This window comes from Lonchura striata, chromosome 3 (genome assembly GCF_046129695.1).
Source record: "Lonchura striata isolate bLonStr1 chromosome 3, bLonStr1.mat, whole genome shotgun sequence".
NCBI classification, from domain to species: Eukaryota; Metazoa; Chordata; class Aves; order Passeriformes; family Estrildidae; genus Lonchura; species Lonchura striata.
In genome coordinates, this window is record NC_134605.1 from 15,345,369 (window position 1) to 15,363,713 (window position 18,345).

Genomic DNA, 18,345 nt, shown 5'->3' on the forward strand with positions numbered 1-18,345 from the left:
AGGGGAGTGTTTCCCTGTCCCCGGGGTCATGCCAGCTGCAGAGAGGCAGCGCGCCAGCAGAGATGGTGCTGCGGTGAGGGTGCCTGCACAGGACTGCGCTCCAAACCAAGAGGAGAAGGATTTCCACAGCTTTCACAGAGACGATAGTCAAACCACTGCAGGGAGCCAGACCTTCCACCACCACCACCATGAAGGAAGCTACTGAAAATGTCTCTCTGGACAATGCCAGCTGGAGGCAGGTGATGTGCGAGAGCCGAGCTGTGAGTGGGAGTGGGGAGCTATCCCTATCCCTATCCCTATCCCTATCCCTATCCCTATCCCTATCCCTATCCCTATCCCTATCCCTATCCCTATCCCTATCCCTATCCCTATCCCTATCCATCATCTTTATCCCTATCCCTGTCCCGCAGCGCTGGCCCGGGGCTGGGAGAGGCGGGCAGCCATCCTGCCCAGCAGGCTGGCACAGCCAGTGGGCCCCGAGCTCCTCCCGCTCCAAAGCAGGGAGCAGAAAGCATCCACATCCCCCATGGGAGCATGGGGCTGGTGCCATGCAAGCCCTGATCAGGTGCCACCACGGTGGAGCTGAGAGAGGGTCTCCAAATGTGTGGATGGGGGAGAAAGCCCCTGAGCATATCCTGGACTGGCTTTCCCAGGAAAGCCTTCGGTCTGGATCCCCACATTTGCTGGGGAGCACGTGTTTTTGAAAAATAGGTTCAGCATAAGGAAGGGCTCAGAGTGCTTTGGCAGCTGGGGTAATTTAGAAGGCTTTCCTGTGGCTTTTCAGGCTGCTTGGTGTGATGCTGCTTTCTGCTGTATATCTAGACTGAAAAAAATAATCAAATAATCAGCCTTGTTTGCTGTCAGGGCAGGAGGTGCATGCAAAGATCACAGTCATCCACTGCCAAAGATACCACATGGGTAGGGTCTGGTACACAGGGAATAGGTATGCTTGCCTTGGCTAGGGTATGAGTCTGGCAATAAGGAAAAGCACAGAGCTATGAGAGAGATATGGCTGGCTAGAAGGAAAAGTGCAGGCATGCACACAGAGCTAAACCCAAAACCAGGACTTCGTAATCACAGCTGGACGCAAAAGGGCCAAGTAGACTCTTGTTATTTTAACTGATATTGCAGAACATTAAATTCCAGCTGATAAATGGCAAAATTAAAAAACAAAAGAGAAGAAAGAGACTTCACTAATGGCTGTGTTTTATTTGTTCATATAACCTCTGAGGATGCAAGTCCATGTGGAATTCAATAATGGAAATACTTCTAGTGAGCCTTCATTTTTAGCTGCCAAAATTCAATTACAATATGTACCATTTTGATTCAGTAGACTAATACTGCTGAAGCAGTACATCTTTTTTCCTCAGAAAAAGTCTAATCTCTTTGTAGTGACATGACATTTATCTCCATTTTCAAAGTTATCCCTTTTAATCTGAAAGCAACTAGAAAAACACAGCACAGCATGTTTGGCCCTCACACGAGTCACTAGAACAAAGTACGTTTCACACTGACAGATAACTGATAACTCATTTTGACTCTTAAGACTTTTGCACTACAGTAACTCATCAATAATACTGTTACATCCCATAAATATATTTACCTTTGTGCTTAATCTTTTCTGAACTCAGACTTTAGCAGCACTTTAGTTATTGTAATTAACTGTTGTAATCCACATAACAATTTTTCCAGACCAAGAACCAGGATACTATTTTTCACTCTGAAGAAGATAACAGTCTTTATTTCACATACAGTGGAAAATCAAATGTACTGGAGGTCAAAGAGCTCAACTACCAGGTAAAAATTGTCATTTATAAACCTCCCTTCAGCATGAAGCGTATCCAGCAATGCCTTTTTCAATACCCAGACCATCTAAAAAGCCAAATAAATTTGAAAAAGTTCACACAACTGTTGCACAGCCATTCTGTGAGCAGAATCACACTCTTGACTGCAATATTGGCAGCAGACTAAACTCTGTATTGTAAAGATATCCTGTAAAGGGATAAGAAAGGAAGAGAGATCTGTTTCTAGGCCCTGCTTTGTTTCAGTCTTGAGCAAAATTATTCCTTTGAGGGTTGGAGCAGAGGGACTTTCTATTCAGCTAAGGATGAAAGGAGCCTTGCTGGCAAGAACAAATATGTGGAAGGGGATAAAGAGAAGATGACTAAAAAAGAGGATTTCAATCAACCAGTGAAATATTTCATCTCCTCCTCACCATGGCATCTGAATAAGATTTCATAATTTTCAGTTTCCTTGAATTTCTAATTATATTTAAAGTTTGAAACATTTTGAATTTACAACAGTAATAAATTACTGAAGTAACAAAGAACAGAGAGTGTTTTAGTGATTAACAGAATAAGTAAGGCATGAAAGCATATGTGGCTGCAAAAAACTTCCTTGTATGTATTTCTGTGTTGTCAAGATGAACAATAATATTTTAATATATGCTTTGCTTGTAACATTGTAACTTTGTTGTTAAATATCTTATTGCTTGAATTGAAGGGACTTGTTTCCTTCTTTGTTAGGTTAACACAGCATCCCAGATTCCCTGGTATGAGAACCTTGCTCAGATGAAAATGCCCTGGACCTGGAAATCGGATCCCCATTCCCGTGTGACAGTAATCCAAAATCTGAATCTCAAAGTGCGAAGTGGTCAGATGCTTGCAATTATAGGAACCACTGGTAAGAGCAACCACATTTCATTATATGACCAGCACTCAGATAAAATGAACACAATCAAGAGGAACACTCTGCAGTCTTTATGATGTCAAAATCTGGTTGAGAAAGAACTACTGGAGTGTCACTAAAATACATTCTTTAAGTGACATGATGAACAAGGAAACAAAGAAAATACTGGGGGGGGAACAATTAAATTTTATTTTCAAACTTGGCTTTGTTATGCCCTGCACACATTTGCATTCTGCTTCCTGAGGTGTAGTGAGGTATTGTTACAAGTATGGCCTGGCAGCCCCAGATCTGCTGGACATGAATCAGTTTCATGGCTCAGATTGAAAACGTGCCAATTACAGACCATACTCAGATGGCAAACAAATGAAGCCAAACTCTATAAGAAAGATCAGTGCCAACTTGTATAACCATAAGCAGGAATTCCATTTGGACGGAAACAATTCTTACAGGACAAAATATTGCATTTGTGTTAATTAATAGAAGAGAAGAAAAGACAGTTCCTCTTCTGTCTGGTGTTACTGCTTTTTTACACTGGGGTTTGTTTTTTTCTTCTGTTTGCTGATGGGACTAGTCAAGGGGGACAAGAAGTAGACAAAGGACCTTTAAACTGAAATAAAAAGTGCCATACTTGGAAGGTAAAAACCCCCATGCTGTGTCTCCACTAGAGTCTTCCATCAGATTAGCTCAGTGACTCAGTGAAAATGCTCTCTCTCAAAGGCAAGCCATATTTGCCAAAGAAATTTTAACTTTATTCCTAAAAAATGAGAGTTTTCTTTCCTATTGCCATGGGAATTTTTCCTTAGCACATATTGTTAATCTAAGTGAAGCTTACCTTAGAGATTCTCCTGATAATAAAATGAAAAGCTTTGTGATCAAATAACATACTGAGTTATAGATATAGCACCTTTGTAAGGCAACATACACTGAGCAGAAACCCCTTTCAGCAAACTAGTCAAACTATTTTCAAAAGCTGTTTATCATCTATTTTATCAAATGCCTTAGTAAAATGGATTAAACTGCTGATGGGTTTCACATTGTCAATGGCAATCAATATGTCACTCTTAAACAGAGCAATACATGGTTTACAGATGGATGGGTTTCTTTTTTAAGATGTATGTATTAAGAAGCAGGTGTGGAGTTCATCTTTTAACAGGGAGATTAGAAATAAATGACGTCTAATCATAAGAGAGTTCTGTGTGTTTACATACAGACTCATACAACAAAAAGGAAAAATTCATTTGCTGTTTAACTCCAGATCAGGTTTTGTTTTCATTGTTTTACTTTTCTTACCTCTGGGTATGAACCAGATTTTCTTAATTATTTAAATGACTTTTTGTCTAATTCAAGTCATAATAATTTTTATTTCAATCGTGATTAATGTTCTTATTGTCTGTGTAATCATTCAATGCCTTAGTCATTCAGTTGATCCAGCTGCTATTTTTGAATTCACAAATCCCTCCACAAAGAAAGCTCTTGCTGAGCATTTGGGTGCCAGCCCTGCAGCCAGGGCGGGACCATCTTTGACCCGTGTTTCAAAAGTGAAAGAGTTTACCAAACAGGTAAGAGACACATCTCGTGTTCATGTATCCGTCCTCAAAGCCCAGCTACCCAGTTCTGCTGAGAAACTATAAGGGTTTAAACCACATTTTCCATTCTAGAGGGGAGAGATTTCCTGAACAGGAGCTTACAGTCAGTATTTTCTTTGAAGATCATCCTGTCTCCGTGATTTTGAGAAAGGAGAGTTGGCGAAGAATTAGCCAAGAATTTTTTTCCCTTAACATCTCTGTCTGTTACATCATCTTCTGTTACAAGATCCCTTTTCAAAACCATCCCTTGGAAATTAATTTTCAATTTTTATTTTTCTAGCTGGTGGAAAGACATCCTTGCTTGACGTGATAACCTGCCGGGATCACGGAGGCAAAATCAAGTCTGGTCAAGTCATGATCAACAACAAACCCAGCACTCCCCAGCTTGTTAGGAAATGCATAGCACACGTGAGACAGGATGACCGACTGCTCCCCCACCTGACTGTCAGAGAAACACTATTGTTCGTTGCCAAACTGCGCCTTCCAAAGTTTTTTTCAGACTCACAAAGGAAAAAAAGGGTAATTAAGCTGTTGGGAAAAAATAAAGTTGTCAAAAATGTGTCTGACAGGAATTATCCATGAGATCCTGTGTGTTTGGAGTCAGAACAGCTAATCTGGCATTTTTTTATGTAGATTATGAATTATAAACCTTTTTCATCTTTCAAGACAGAAACCAGCAATTGTTCCAAAGCTTATAAAAATGACAATCTAGAGAAAGCATTAGAGAGGCTGAAAGACGAACTAAATTTTTGATCGCTGAGTTTTTTTTAATGTTACCTCTAAAATCAAGATTAGTTTTCAAGTGTCTCTAGCACAGAAATACCCAGATGGATTTTAACTATATTAATCATAATTTCAGTTTTATCTATGCACGAATGTGCAAATGAACTCTTTCTTGACGCCTGTCACCCCTGGATCCCCGCAGGTGGAGGACGTGATCGCAGAGCTCCGCCTGCGGCAATGCGCCAACACAAGGGTGGGGAACGAGTACCTGCGGGGCGTCTCCGGGGGAGAGAGGCGCAGAGTGAGCATCGGCGTGCAGCTGCTCTGGAACCCGGGTGAGCACAACTCACACCTTCCTGGGGCACACCACACACCACTTGGGCATAACGGAGCACTGCATGAAGATGGAAGCTTTCAGGGAAGAGCTACACACTTGGTTGTCCCCAGGGCAGCTGGAGGAGCTCATACTCGGGACACTTGCACACCCTCTGGCTCTCCACAGCGCAGTTAGTGACTGCTGCTGGTCCATTTGCTTCAATTGCCATCAGTGCTGATCGCAGATAATACTGTAATTATTACATGAAAAATTCTGTAAAACAGAGTGTTTCAGCAGCTGACACGCTTTTGCTTCAGTCATCTTTGCCAGTGGAAAAGTGGAGACAGACCAAGGCAGAGCCCTCAGGAGCCTTCACCCACCACTCTCTAAAATCATCACCACCACAGAGATTACTCAAAGTTGCCTGAAGTCACTCTCACAGCAGTGCTCTGATTTGTGCATATCAGTATAAGGTTTGAGTTTTATCTGACCGCGTGCCACAAGTTACTTTGGCTTATTTTAACATGGAGATTGTTTTCCTTTCCTCTGACACAGCCCTCATTTACATGTACAGTAGTAATAGGAAAGGTCATTCTCTTTGCTGTATAGTCAGTAATTGCAGTCTTGTGCATGACTTCATGTTGCAGATGAAATAGAAACTTCCTTTGTCTTCAGTAGAAGCAAAACATGAGGCTAAATCCATAGCTGGGTTTGTTGGATTGAATCCCCTCTCTGATCTTACATATATAACAAAAGCACTACTAACCTTGACTGAGCCTCTTGAACAAGATCCCCCATCAACTTTTTCCCTAGGAAATGGACTTGGAAAGCAGGTTTTTGGAAGTGATGCTCAGGAATAGATGTACTGAAATAAAAAAAAAAATTAAATTTAAAAATAATGAGTGAAACTTCATGCACTAGCACCATTTCACTTAGAACATATTTTCCAAACCAAATATGCTGCTTTCCACAGCTAAACTTACTGTCTTTGGCAGGAATACTCATACTTGATGAACCCACATCTGGACTGGACAGTTTTACTGCACATAACCTTGTGATAACATTATCCAGACTGGCCAGAGGAAACAGATTGGTTCTTCTTTCACTTCATCAGCCCCGGTCAGATATCTTCCAGCTGTTTGATTTGGTTCTTCTGATGACTTCTGGACTCACTGTCTACTGTGGAACAGCTAAAGACATGGTCCAGTATTTCACAGAACTAGGCTATCCCTGCCCAAGGTACAGCAATCCTGCAGATTTCTATGGTCAGTATCAAGCGCTGTCATAAAAAAAGGGTTACTGGAAATCATTTGCTTTCCTAAGTGGCTAGGTAATGTTGATTTTTATTGCCCATGACTGTCTCAGAAATTCCTTGTGACTAACTCAAATCAATACTGCAGCAAGTTCACTTTTTAATAAGATCCTTATTTGTCAGTACAGGAAATGTAGCAAAAACAAGAGGTACAGACAAAACTAATTTAAAAAACACTCCTTCTAACAGTGCCAGATACAGTAACTTGTCAACATGTTTAGCATACTTATCCCCATGTTTTAGCTGGTTGAAACTTCTCTAGGAAAGACACAGATAAACTGATCAACTGCTTTCTCTAGACAGTTCTCTGATTTCTCAATTAAGAAAATACAGAATTTGTTTCCCAGAAGCTAGCTCCTAGTCTGAGACAAACCTGGACCAAGTACTGTGAAAAAAGAGTGCTGCTCTAGAGAGCACAATGGAAGGGAGAAAGTCCAAATCCAAATCAGCTATCCTTTTACTCCTCAAAGAAAGTTGATGTGGTTTCAAATCCATTAATTTCCTGGTTTCTGCAACGTGGAAAGGGTATCTGTGCCTGCTAATCTAATGGCAGGAATCTCTTAACAGAGGCTGGTTCAATTCCAGCCCTTAGGTCTTTGCACTCAAGTTGGCCAGAAAACCTGGTACAGACCTCAGACAACCATAATGTTCTGGAGTAACCCCTTCAGCTGTGCCTGTGTGGCAGGCAGTGCCAGCTGTGCAGAGATAAACAGAAGTTAACCTTGGTGTCAAGCCCCACAAAAAGACCTTTGTCACCATCAGGGCTCAGAGCAGTCCTCAGCCAAGCACAGCCTTGGGGAAGGCTTGCAGCACCCCTGTATGGGAATGGAGAAGGAGAGGAGTCCTGGGGAAACCTGTAGCTACAGCCTGTGGTTACAGAGGCAATGCCCTGTGACATGGAGGTGGGGAGGGCAGAGAGACAGTGGAAGATCATTGAATGGTATGCAACGACCCACAGGAAAAGAAAGGAAATATGGGCAGCAGGAAGGTGGAAATAGGACAGCACAGCAGACCATCCACAGCAAGAGGGAGCACCAGATGGAAACACTCACATGCTGGCTGTGTGTCTGACAGAGGAACAGGTGACCATGGCAGAGGGGAAGGAAAAGACCTCTGATGTACTCCCCCGAAAAGTGGCTGAACACAATCAGTCCAGTGCAAGGAGTCAGGAAATGTGCAGTGATACTTCTCTCAGAAAGCATCTGTAAAACATCAGATATTGTCAATCTACACCAAAGGTCAGCATGGGAAAATACTACTATAAGTTTAGATTAAAAAAAAAAAAAAAGAAAAGCTAAGTCAATGATTATTGGTATGACTATGTTGTCCTTAGATAATATTCCTTTTGGACTTTCTCAGTATGAGGTAAAGTTTATGGCACCTCTGTAAGACACAGCTAAGACAGTAACTATAATTTTGCACATGAAGAAAAAACGTGATTTGAGTCAAAGTCACATAAAAGACTGTAAATACCTACATGACAGGAAGGAAATTCAAACTGTTTTTTCTCAGCACTGCTCTCAAAGTGCTATGAAATTTATAAAAATCTGAAATAGTAGTTTATAATATGATAATAAGTAATTATGTAATCTCTTGGTGATTCATTGAGTGACTAGGTAAGAAACATACACATTAACAATCTGTTCATATCTAATTACCTAAAATAACTGATAGTTTTAACTGTTGTAAGTTAATGAATGTACACAGGTTGGACTGTTTGCTCCCAATTAAATCCCTGATTCTAAACACATCATAAAGTTATTTATTCTATAGCAAATGGACTCAAATCAAGTAATGTCTTGCAGTTGACTTGACCAGTATTGATAAACAGACTGCAGAAAAGGAGATGGAAAGCCAAAAAAGAGCAAATACTCTTGCCAACTTGTTTGTAGAAAAGGTCAAACATTTTGATGATTTCTTATGGAAAGCTACTGAAGGAGACAACACTGAGACCACAGTCATCAAGCAGAGGTAAAGAAAAGAGTGTCATAGAGATCTGGAATAATAACTACACCTTGTACTAATCTAATTATTTTTCTCTTTTTCTTTTGGGCAGGAATTCAGAAGAGATTATCAATATGCCTCACCATTTAAATTATCAATTACCAGGAGCCTTAAAGCAGTTCACAATATTATTAAGGTAATCTTGTTATGTATCATGTCCATTTGTATTTAAAATCATCAGAAAGTGGCACAGAACATTCCATAGCAATTGTCTGCCTTCAGGCTTTCAGCATTTTAGACCTGAAATACTTGGTGGCTACAGGTGCTTCATAGGTTTGATAAGGTAAAATCCTTTACAGAAATATGGAGCCCAACTCCTGTCCTTGCCAAAGCTAGCAAGTTCCAAGAACTGTTTTGAACACTGTTTGGGGCTATGTGTCTGAATATAACTGGCATTAGGAATATTAGTATATTATATCTTACGGTGAATATTGCTGTTTTCCTAGTCGTCAGGTCGCCAATGACTTCAGAGATCTCTCAACATTATTAATCCATGGATTTGAAGCCCTTCTTATGTCATTACTAATGGGATTTTTGTACTATGGCCATGAAAAAAATGGACTCTCTATTCGTGACACAACAGCACTGCTGTACATGATAGGTGCCCTTATCCCATTCACAATAATTTTGGATGTTATTACCAAATGTAAGTGTCAGACTTCTTGTAAATGCTATAATGAATCAAAATAAAAAAAATTTTAAATCTATTAAAAAAATAAACTTATTAATACAACCCAGTGTATTTGTTCCTACCCTACAGGTCATTCAGAAAGAGCAATGCTTTATCATGACTTGGAAGGTGGAATGTATTCTGTTAGCCCATACTTCTTTGCTAAGGTAATTGGTTTTATTGCCAGGAAATACATTGAACATTAAAAAACACAAGCAAACCAAAGCCTTGTATAAATAATCACATTCATACCAGAATTTGTTCTTTTGTGTCTGCCAGCTAAGGCTTCAGTCTCACTTCCTTAGTATTAATAGATTAGGCCTCACACTACTTTAGAATTTTGCCATAAGTCATGGTTGATATGCCACACCAGAAAAGCCAAAGAAGAACTTTTCACTGGGTTCTTTGGCCAAAAAAGTGAGAAATCTCAGACTCAGATTTCCAGGTTTAGACAATTTTACATACCAGCATATTTAATTCACTGCAGCATCTCTGAAAGTTTGCTTACATATCTTGATCTGTAAAACAAAACATTTGTATCAAATGCTAAAGCAGAAGTAAAACAGAAATGACAAAATGATGTGATATTTCCAGTTTGGGCCTGTACTGGTCTGAGCTAAAAAAATGTATTACATGCACAAAGAGTCAGAGTTTCTAGAATTAAATTTAGAACTTTTTAAAAACTACATTCTCTTTTTCAGAAGGGTTTTGAATAATCCCTCTTTTGTGATGTTAGACAAGTTCTGCCTGCCATGGCATCTGTAATTTAGGTTTCCATTTCTGCACAAGATTTTAAATGCTTATTAGTGGTTGCCAGAGAAAAAAATTCTCTGCATTGTGTCACAAAGATTGCACATTATTCACAGAGAAATCGATGTAATTTGTTACAACCTTAGTATTAGAGGATAGTAGCAACTCTCTTTAGAAGAATTAATACTCTCTATATGCCTCTTCAGATATTTGAGAAAATCCCAGTTATGCTTTTGGTTTATAGTTAATGAAGTTGCTACATGGACTGCCTTTGGGATAAGGTGGTGAAGGGACCAACAGCCACACTTGTCTCAAATTTGACCTCACACTGGTTTCAACTAAATTGGGACAAAAAATTCAGTTGCCATGAGTCAGTAACAGTACTACTGTTATCAAGCACACCAATTCAAGGCAAAAGTGTATTTATTGTGCTCTTAGACACTCCCAAAACTCTTAACCAAACAATCTGTAACAATCAGTTTTCAGCATCGTCACAACTGGAAGAAAAATTAGCAAGAATTTGTTTCTGTTGGGGATTAGTTTTGCATGTCACTGGCAAGCCCTAACAGGGAGATGATTGCATTCTAAGGAAGTATTTCCTATAGCTTTTATAAACAGTCCACAAGTTCATTAAGGCACATCTCATGTATTTTTTTAATTATCATTCACTTTTTTCTCTATTTTTAAATTTTCTTTTTCATCTTCCCAAACAGATTTTGGGGGAGCTCCCAGAACACTGCATTTTTGTTGTAATTTATGGGATTCCCATCTACTGGCTGGCAAACCTTGTTCCTGAGCCAGAACATTTCCTGCTGAACTTCCTGTTACTGTGGTTGGCTGTCTACAGTGCCCGTGCCATGGCACTTTGGGTCGCAGCCCTCCTGCCGACGTTGCAGCTCTCGGCCTTCCTTGGCAATGTCCTCTTCACATCATTCTATCTGAGTGGTGGCTTTGTGATAAGCCTCAACAGCCTCTGGACACGTAAGACAAAGCTCCCATCCTCCCTCCAAACTGAAACATCCATGGCTTTCATCAGTGACAGTGTTTCCTGTGCAGGAAAACTCAGCTTTATTCTTACCTTTGCAATTATCTTCTTGGATGGTGACAGTGCAGTCAGATCACCCATTTTATATCAGTTTTTCCATCTGAAAATGAGGCAACAAGAAGTTTGGTCAAAAAAGCATTAGTGAAAGGCTAGCTTCTTATGTGGTTGCTAAATTCTTCAGTAAAAAGAATTGTATTCAAAAGAGGAAGATGGAACTCCAGGAAGACTTCGTTGACAGGGGGAGTTTGATGAATATGGATATTAGCTAACTCCTGATTTCCCATCTCCATGTAACAATGTAAAGTATATCTGCCATTTTGTCCAATAATAAACTGTCACATGTTTACAGCCTCTGGCTGTCAAGAAGTGAGAGAAACCTGCTGTATTTGGCAGCAGCACAGCAGTATTCTAGGTCTCAAGTTTTGTGTGTGCGAATCAATTTCTGTCATTTTCTTTTTCAGTTCCTTTTTGGATTTCAAAAATCTCTTTTGTCAGATGGAATTTTCAAGGAATGATGCAAGTTCAGTTCACTGACACCACATATGAAATGACTGATCGAAACATTACTTATCAAATACCAGGAAAACTTGTAAGTCAGTAATAAAAATTGTTGCACACATTGATAATAAATTGGAATGCTATTTATATGCCTGTTATATTTAAGTAGATGGCATAGGCATCAAATTCGGCAATCTCCAAATCAATGAATTTGGGTTACACTTGGTTGTGAATTTGTTCCTGAAGATGGCCCTACAGCAAACACTCCTTCTGTGCCTTTCTTTTAGTTGAAGAGTGAAAACAAAATAATAAAGGGCAAGTCTTTCCTACACCAGCCCCAACTATGCACTTTGCTGGAATTATTTAGAAGCTGAACTGTGTTCTTCTGAAATAGGAATAGTGCAGCTGCAGCAGCACTCTATCAAACCACCCTGGAAGCTACACCCAAGCTGGAAAACAGGGGAAGGTAGCAGGGGCCAGGGAAGCTTACACATAAAACACATTTCACAGATCCAGCACGAAAATGTGCCTTTTCCCAACTTTGTGTTATTGGTCACTACAGGTCACTCAGGCTCTGGACCTGGACTCCCACCCTCTCTACGTGAGCTACCTTGTCCTCACTGGCATCATTTGCAGCTTCCTGCTCTTATACTATTTATCTCTGCGCTTCATCAAGCAGAAGTCGAGCCAAGACTGGTAAGAGCAGCAGAGGCAGCGGGTGACGGCGTCCCTTGCAGGAAGGCAGGGGATGAAGGCTGGGGAGCGGCGGCAGCGCGGCTGCCACAGGATGGCAGCAGAAGCCCAGGAGTCGGGAAGCTGCGGGAGCCTGCCAGGGACCGCGGCTGCAGCCTGGGACTGCGCTCGGGGGTGGGCTTTGGGTTCACTTTGGGCTTCGCTTCACGTACGATTTGAACGAGTGACAAGGTGCTTGCGAGTCTCTCACATCTGGAAATTGTCTGAGCTATGGGCCACCGATATAAAAGGACCCATGGCACTCTGTAATAATAGCTGATGTTTTAGTCCATAATGTTCGAACATACGATGATCACTTAATTGTGAGGGCTACAAGAGAACAGGATCAAAACACTTTTTGTGGCATGTATGACATTCAGCATAAAAGATTTCACAAGTGCTTCAGGAGAACGTGCAAGGATGAAAACCACAATTGTTAACTACTCTCTGTTCTAATTGCTTTATGTGTTTTAAAGCTTTGCCTTTGTGTTCTAAGAATATGCTGATGATGCTCAAAACAGGTATTTTCATCACAGTAGGGATGAGAACCTTGTAACAAATAAAATTATCTCACCTTCTTGGACTTATTTTTATAATATAAATGCACACCAGCTGGTTGTTATTAATGACATCTTTCTCCGTTGCAATACACATCATAGCAATTTGCCAAGTTTGCTTCCTAAGGTTCTCAGGTAGAAAACACCAACCTGCCCCCGAGTAATTAAAAAGCTAACTATGCAACCTATTAATGCTTGTCATAGTGCACCTAGTTATGCTCAGAAAATGAGTATTAGTAAATAAATTGCTGTAATTCACAAAGTCATGCTAAGTGCATGTGTACAGTTGCTGTGAGCATTTTTTAAGATCAGCTTGCTTGCTTTTAAATGTTTAGATGCATATTTCTGTTCCTACATGTAGAAAACCAAAGCAGATTGTCTACTTGACTTTCACTTGCACATTGCACACAGTGGAAAACTCCCAGTGTAATCAGCTATAATGTCCCAGATACTGCTTTGTAAATTGTGAGGTTTGGTTGGTTTTGGTTGTTCTGTTTGTTTTGTTGTTTTTTTTGGTTGTTTTTGTTTGTTTGTTTGTTTTTTTTGTTTGTTTGTTTTTTAAGAAATAGGAATGAAAGAACAACTGTGTTTTATTATTCTATTTGGCAGTTAGGACTGCCATGTTACTTTTCACAGGTTTCACATGGTAATAATTTCCCAGGAGTACCCTGGTCTCTAGATGTTAAGGAGGTCTGATAAAATAAGATCTTCAGCCCCAGGCAGCAGTAGGAATCCAAAACACATTCTAAGGTGAATCCTACCATTTCTTTCCCCTTCTGCTGCATTTGATTTCAAAAAAACCCACTTGATCTGATCTTAGTGCCATTTTGAAATTATCAGATTTTCCACTGCCTTTTAGTGGCAAAGCCAATTCTTTCAGTCCAATTCAGCATCATTAAATTGTCAGAATAGCAGCTTCCTGTTTGATTCTTAATTATTCCTTTTTATTATATTTAAGACATTTAATTTTTTTAAAGTGGTTTACTCTTCTTTGTAATGATCTGTTGTGATTAGAATCTCTTTTATATTACACTGAAGTTTTAAGGGTATATATTGGTACTTCTAGTCTAAACCTCTATTTTCAAGGTATTTAGAGGATTAAATTCTAGGCTGACTCTCTGTTGTGAATTCACTTTGATGTTTAATAAAAAAAAAAAGAAGCGACACAATGGGAGAAATTAAAGACATAAGGGACAGCTCTGAATTTTAGGGGCATATTGTCATGCACGGAAATCTTCAGGCATCTAGATAAGAATATACCATAGCCTTAACTTTGAATTTCCTTCCTTTTGTGAAATTAGTCAGGCTGCTGACATTACTTAAACAGCCTTTTTCCATTTAATATTCCACCCTCTCACCATTATGCAGCAGGACCAAACGGTGTGAGTGTTTCAGAGGTGGTGTTATGACAAGGGTGGATGTATCCATAATGGGGACTTGAGCGGTGAGCCGAGGAACAGCCCGCGTGCCGAGTGCGGGGAGAGCTATCATAGGATGTGGCCAGGCCTCTGTTTACACAGAAAAAGCTCATATTCTATATACTACAATTACATTAGCACACTGCCTGTGATCATATCTTGTTTCCTTGATGCCGAGAGATGGGGAATCTAGGCTGTGATTATTGTTACAGGCTTTAGCAATAAGAAAGTAGGAGCCTTGAAATACCAGCAATTAGCATTCATGCCTAACAATAGCATCCGTGGGGCTGTGTACAGAGAAGAGCTCAGGCACGAGTGGGTGGATGACACACAACCTGCCCCACTCGCACTGCTGGCACTTGCAAATAATGCAAGTTTGGGGGAATGATGCCCCTCTCAGCCAGTGAAGGTCGTGCCTTGGCCCTTGCACATGCTTCCACAGCAGAGCTGCTGCTGCAAAAGCAAATGCTTGGTGAGGCACTAGAAGTCTTCCCATGAGCTCCAACCAAGGCTAAAAGTCGTAACTGAAATTCAGCACACCTTTGCTTTCCAAGTTTGAGAGTAGCCAGCCATTCCTTTTCCTTAGCCTGTTTCCCTCTATCAGCAGCAGCACACTGTGCTCTCCTGCCTGCACTCCCTGTATAACCAGAACTGCTGAAGGCCACAACAATCTCAACACTGAGACTGAACAACACAAGGAAGGCACTGCCCAAAACTCACTGTACTGCCCACTCCACAGGGCCAGTGCAATCTTAGGGACTTCAGCAACGTGGTAAGGCAGATGTGCCACTCAGCAAAGTACTGCCCACCAGTCCAACGGTGCCACCACCCCAAGGATTCACCAATTGCTGTCTTTGCCCTCCCTATACCCTCCCTGGCCAGCTTTAGAAGGGCTCTCTTCAGCTGCAAGACCCAGTCCCTGCCCCTGCAGGGAACCAAGTCAGTGCACAACTGGTTTTGAACTGGCACCACATTAAATTGGTTAAGGGTTTCCAGGCTGTTTTGTCCAGCTACTGTTTGAACTGTGCATAACCCAACTGCACCAGTCTGTGGGGCTGCAGTGTGCAGATGTGCCCAGTTTGGGAATGGGACTATCAAATACAACCACAATGACATTTGTAAGGAAAATTCACCAAATTTAGAACCACAAGAGTAATTGTTGGTTACATGGATACTGATGTGTTAAGAATCAGATTTAAAAATTCCCTTTATTAGTTTAATATTTAATATGGCAAGAGGTGGGAAGTTCTTCCCTAGTTTCCACTCCAAGTTTATGCAGTCTCTCCACTACATCAAAAGGACAAACTCTTTTAGCACTGGAAAATGGATTATACAAACACTGCCCTGCATACTGGCTCATAGGTAGTGTTAGTCCTCCAAAATATTTTTAACTTCTCCTTGGGAGGACTAGCTTTCACTATGGCTAGCCTAAATTAGCAAGTAGTTGCCAAAAGTTTCATTTAATTTTTATTCATTGCAAAAATCTCTTCAGAAATGCTAGCTAAGTAACAAATATCAATACCATGCCTTTTAACTAAAAAAAAACCATTAAATTCCTTTTAAAAAAAATCACAGAGAAAATCACAGATATGGAGATTCTTTGGGTAAGAAATTGCAGGTGTTGGTGCGTCCACTTGCACCAGAAATAACAAACCTTTCAGGTTATAGCCACAGTGATTAATTTTAATGGCAGTAGACAAGAAACAGTGTACACAGAGCTCTGTGACATGCTGCTTTTTTTTAAATATACTCTGAGAGCCAAGACAAGCCCTTCATGTGTTAGCAGCTATTAATTAAGGCAACAATGTTTAAGCAGTGGGTTGAGGTAATTTTAAAACTACTTAACCCTTTTCAGAACTGCTGAGCTTTGGAAAGCACATATATATGTGTGTTCATGTTAATATGTTGAAGTGTCTGCATGAATGGATTACATACATATGTATATACACACATTACTAAAGCCTATGATAGCTTTTTTTTTTTGTAGAGGAATTTAAAACACAGTTCAAATCCATAATTTGTAGAAGTGCTGTTGCCAATTTATATAATTAATATAAGACTGTTTGTTGACATTAATTTTGTCATTAAATCAGACTTAAAGGTTATTTTGAATTGCAAATTTTGCTGGCATTATTTTGTTTTTATGGTCACAATTAGATACTTATAAGGCTTTCAGTGCTAAAAACCCTGCAACTTCAAACCCTCAACATTCACACCATGGCTTCAGAACTAGCATCTCCCATCAACAACACATTTGTATGTTTTTCTCCTCTTTAAGCATCTGATCAGATTTTGCTACATTTCCCACTGCATCTCAGCACTGTTTCTGCCCCACAGTAGCTTTTCATGTTGAACAACTGGATTTAGAGGCCTAAGTGTTAAAATACTGGCCAGAACTACATGGTGAGTAAACAAACAATGCCACTTGCCTCAAAAATAATTTCTATTTTTTTACACAAGCAAATTAGCCTGAATTTTCAAGCAAATGCAGAGGAATTGGAAATCTATGAACATTCAAAAGTAATCAAAATGAAAATGCACACCACATGTAATTTTTAATAAACTCCCAGTGCCTTGGAATATAACATACGACCATACCAGGTCACAGGTAACATCATTAGTCTTCAAGACAGAATGTTTGCTCACTTTCACTTACCGGAGGATGAGGGAATTGTTTAGAAAACAACAGAAACTTCCTTAAAATAGAAAACCTTCATGTTTCACTGAGAAAATCTGAAGGAAGAAAACCAAACAATGTAGCAGCACTGCAGCAGCTCCTCCTTGACACAAGTAAACATCATCCTTCTCACAATTCAATGCTGTGCAGATTGCCCTGAAAGAACTAGTATTAGAATTGGTATTATCTTAATAATACTAATTATTAAAGAAGGAACTAGTATTAGAATTAGTATTATCTTAATAATCACTTTTCAAAAACACCCGAATCTTCTATGACTCATTTAAAAATAGCCAATCGTCTTGTGGTAGTGCTTCATCTGACTGTGGAAAGGTAAAACCCAAAAAATGGGAGCTCCAAACCAGGCAGCAGAAAAATGTGCTACACAAAATGAAAACTTTGAAGAACAAGATGTGTAGTGCCCTTATTAGCTGCCACCAGGTACTGGATGTTATGCTACACAAGGCAGTCGCTGGATTTCCAGGCAGGAAAATTGGAGGTCAAACCTGTGGTGGCCATCAGCCCAAGAGATTCTGATCTCAGCTGAGCAAGGCAGAATACCAACAACTTCTTCGCTCTTTTACTATCCCCTTGATAGAATCATTTAATCAACTTTTTGGCTTGTAGCTCCTAGCAACAGGAGCATGAGCTGCCACTCCCCCTAGAGCCGCAGGGGCATTTCAGGCCGATGGGCACAGTCTGAAAGCCAGCACGGTCCCACCAGCCCAACAGTGATTCTGCAACCAGCACTTCTGGCCTCCCACACCACAGACTGCACCTGCTCCCCCAGCTCCCCCCACAACTCCTATAAATAATTATGGAAAAAAGCATTTTGGCCAAGCATCCTTGTTACCAAGAAATACACACTTGTCTGGTTACAGCAGAGCTCAGCACTGCCGAACGCGTTCCACACACTTGCTCCAGGTTAGTTCCTTCTAGAAGCAAGACAAAAGAAAGGTGAATGAGTATTTTTAGCTTTATGTACTTCACAGGGAATTGCTCAGTGCCTCTGTATTAGAAAAACGCCATGCAGCTCCATAGTATGTTCAGTGACAGGCGTGTGACAAATTTCCACTGGAGAAAATCTCTTGAACGTGACTGACAGTAGTAAAGCCACAAATTACCGTAATTTTATGCCCCCTGCAGCTAGTGGTATAAAACATAGTTTTCAACCTTGTTTTTACTTGCTGAATTTAGACAAATTCATAATGTTATTGATGACAGTGAGAAAGACATTCAAATGCAAAAATTGTATTCCTTGGCACAAACACAACTGGAGCACAATATTTTATATGTACTATAGGGGATGAAAAATATGGTTGTCATTAAATACACATATATAAAAGTTGGAAAACTAGAGGATTCAAAA

At 40.2% G+C, this 18,345-nt stretch overlaps 1 protein-coding gene across 4 annotated transcripts; it reads left to right on the forward strand.

Annotated features, from left to right (window-relative positions):
- Positions 1-133: 133 nt before the first annotated feature.
- On the forward strand, positions 134-13,147 carry ABCG8 (ATP binding cassette subfamily G member 8). Of its 4 annotated transcripts, none has more exons than XM_021526441.3 (13): positions 134-239; positions 1,693-1,797; positions 2,526-2,682; positions 4,555-4,793; positions 5,200-5,332; positions 6,309-6,578; positions 8,431-8,596; positions 8,682-8,765; positions 9,076-9,275; positions 9,390-9,466; positions 10,763-11,030; positions 11,556-11,683; positions 12,155-13,147. In XM_021526441.3, the coding sequence occupies exons 1-13, from the start codon at positions 189-191 to the stop codon at positions 12,290-12,292; spliced, it is 2,016 nt and encodes a 671-aa protein (XP_021382116.2). In that variant the 5' UTR covers positions 134-188; the 3' UTR covers positions 12,293-13,147. The 4 variants fall into 4 exon arrangements, with proteins under 4 accessions (XP_021382116.2, XP_021382117.2, XP_077638033.1 ...); XM_077781907.1 differs by having other exon boundaries at positions 153-235; XM_021526442.3 differs by lacking the exon at positions 1,693-1,797 and having other exon boundaries at positions 135-239.
- Positions 13,148-18,345: the final 5,198 nt, after the last annotated feature.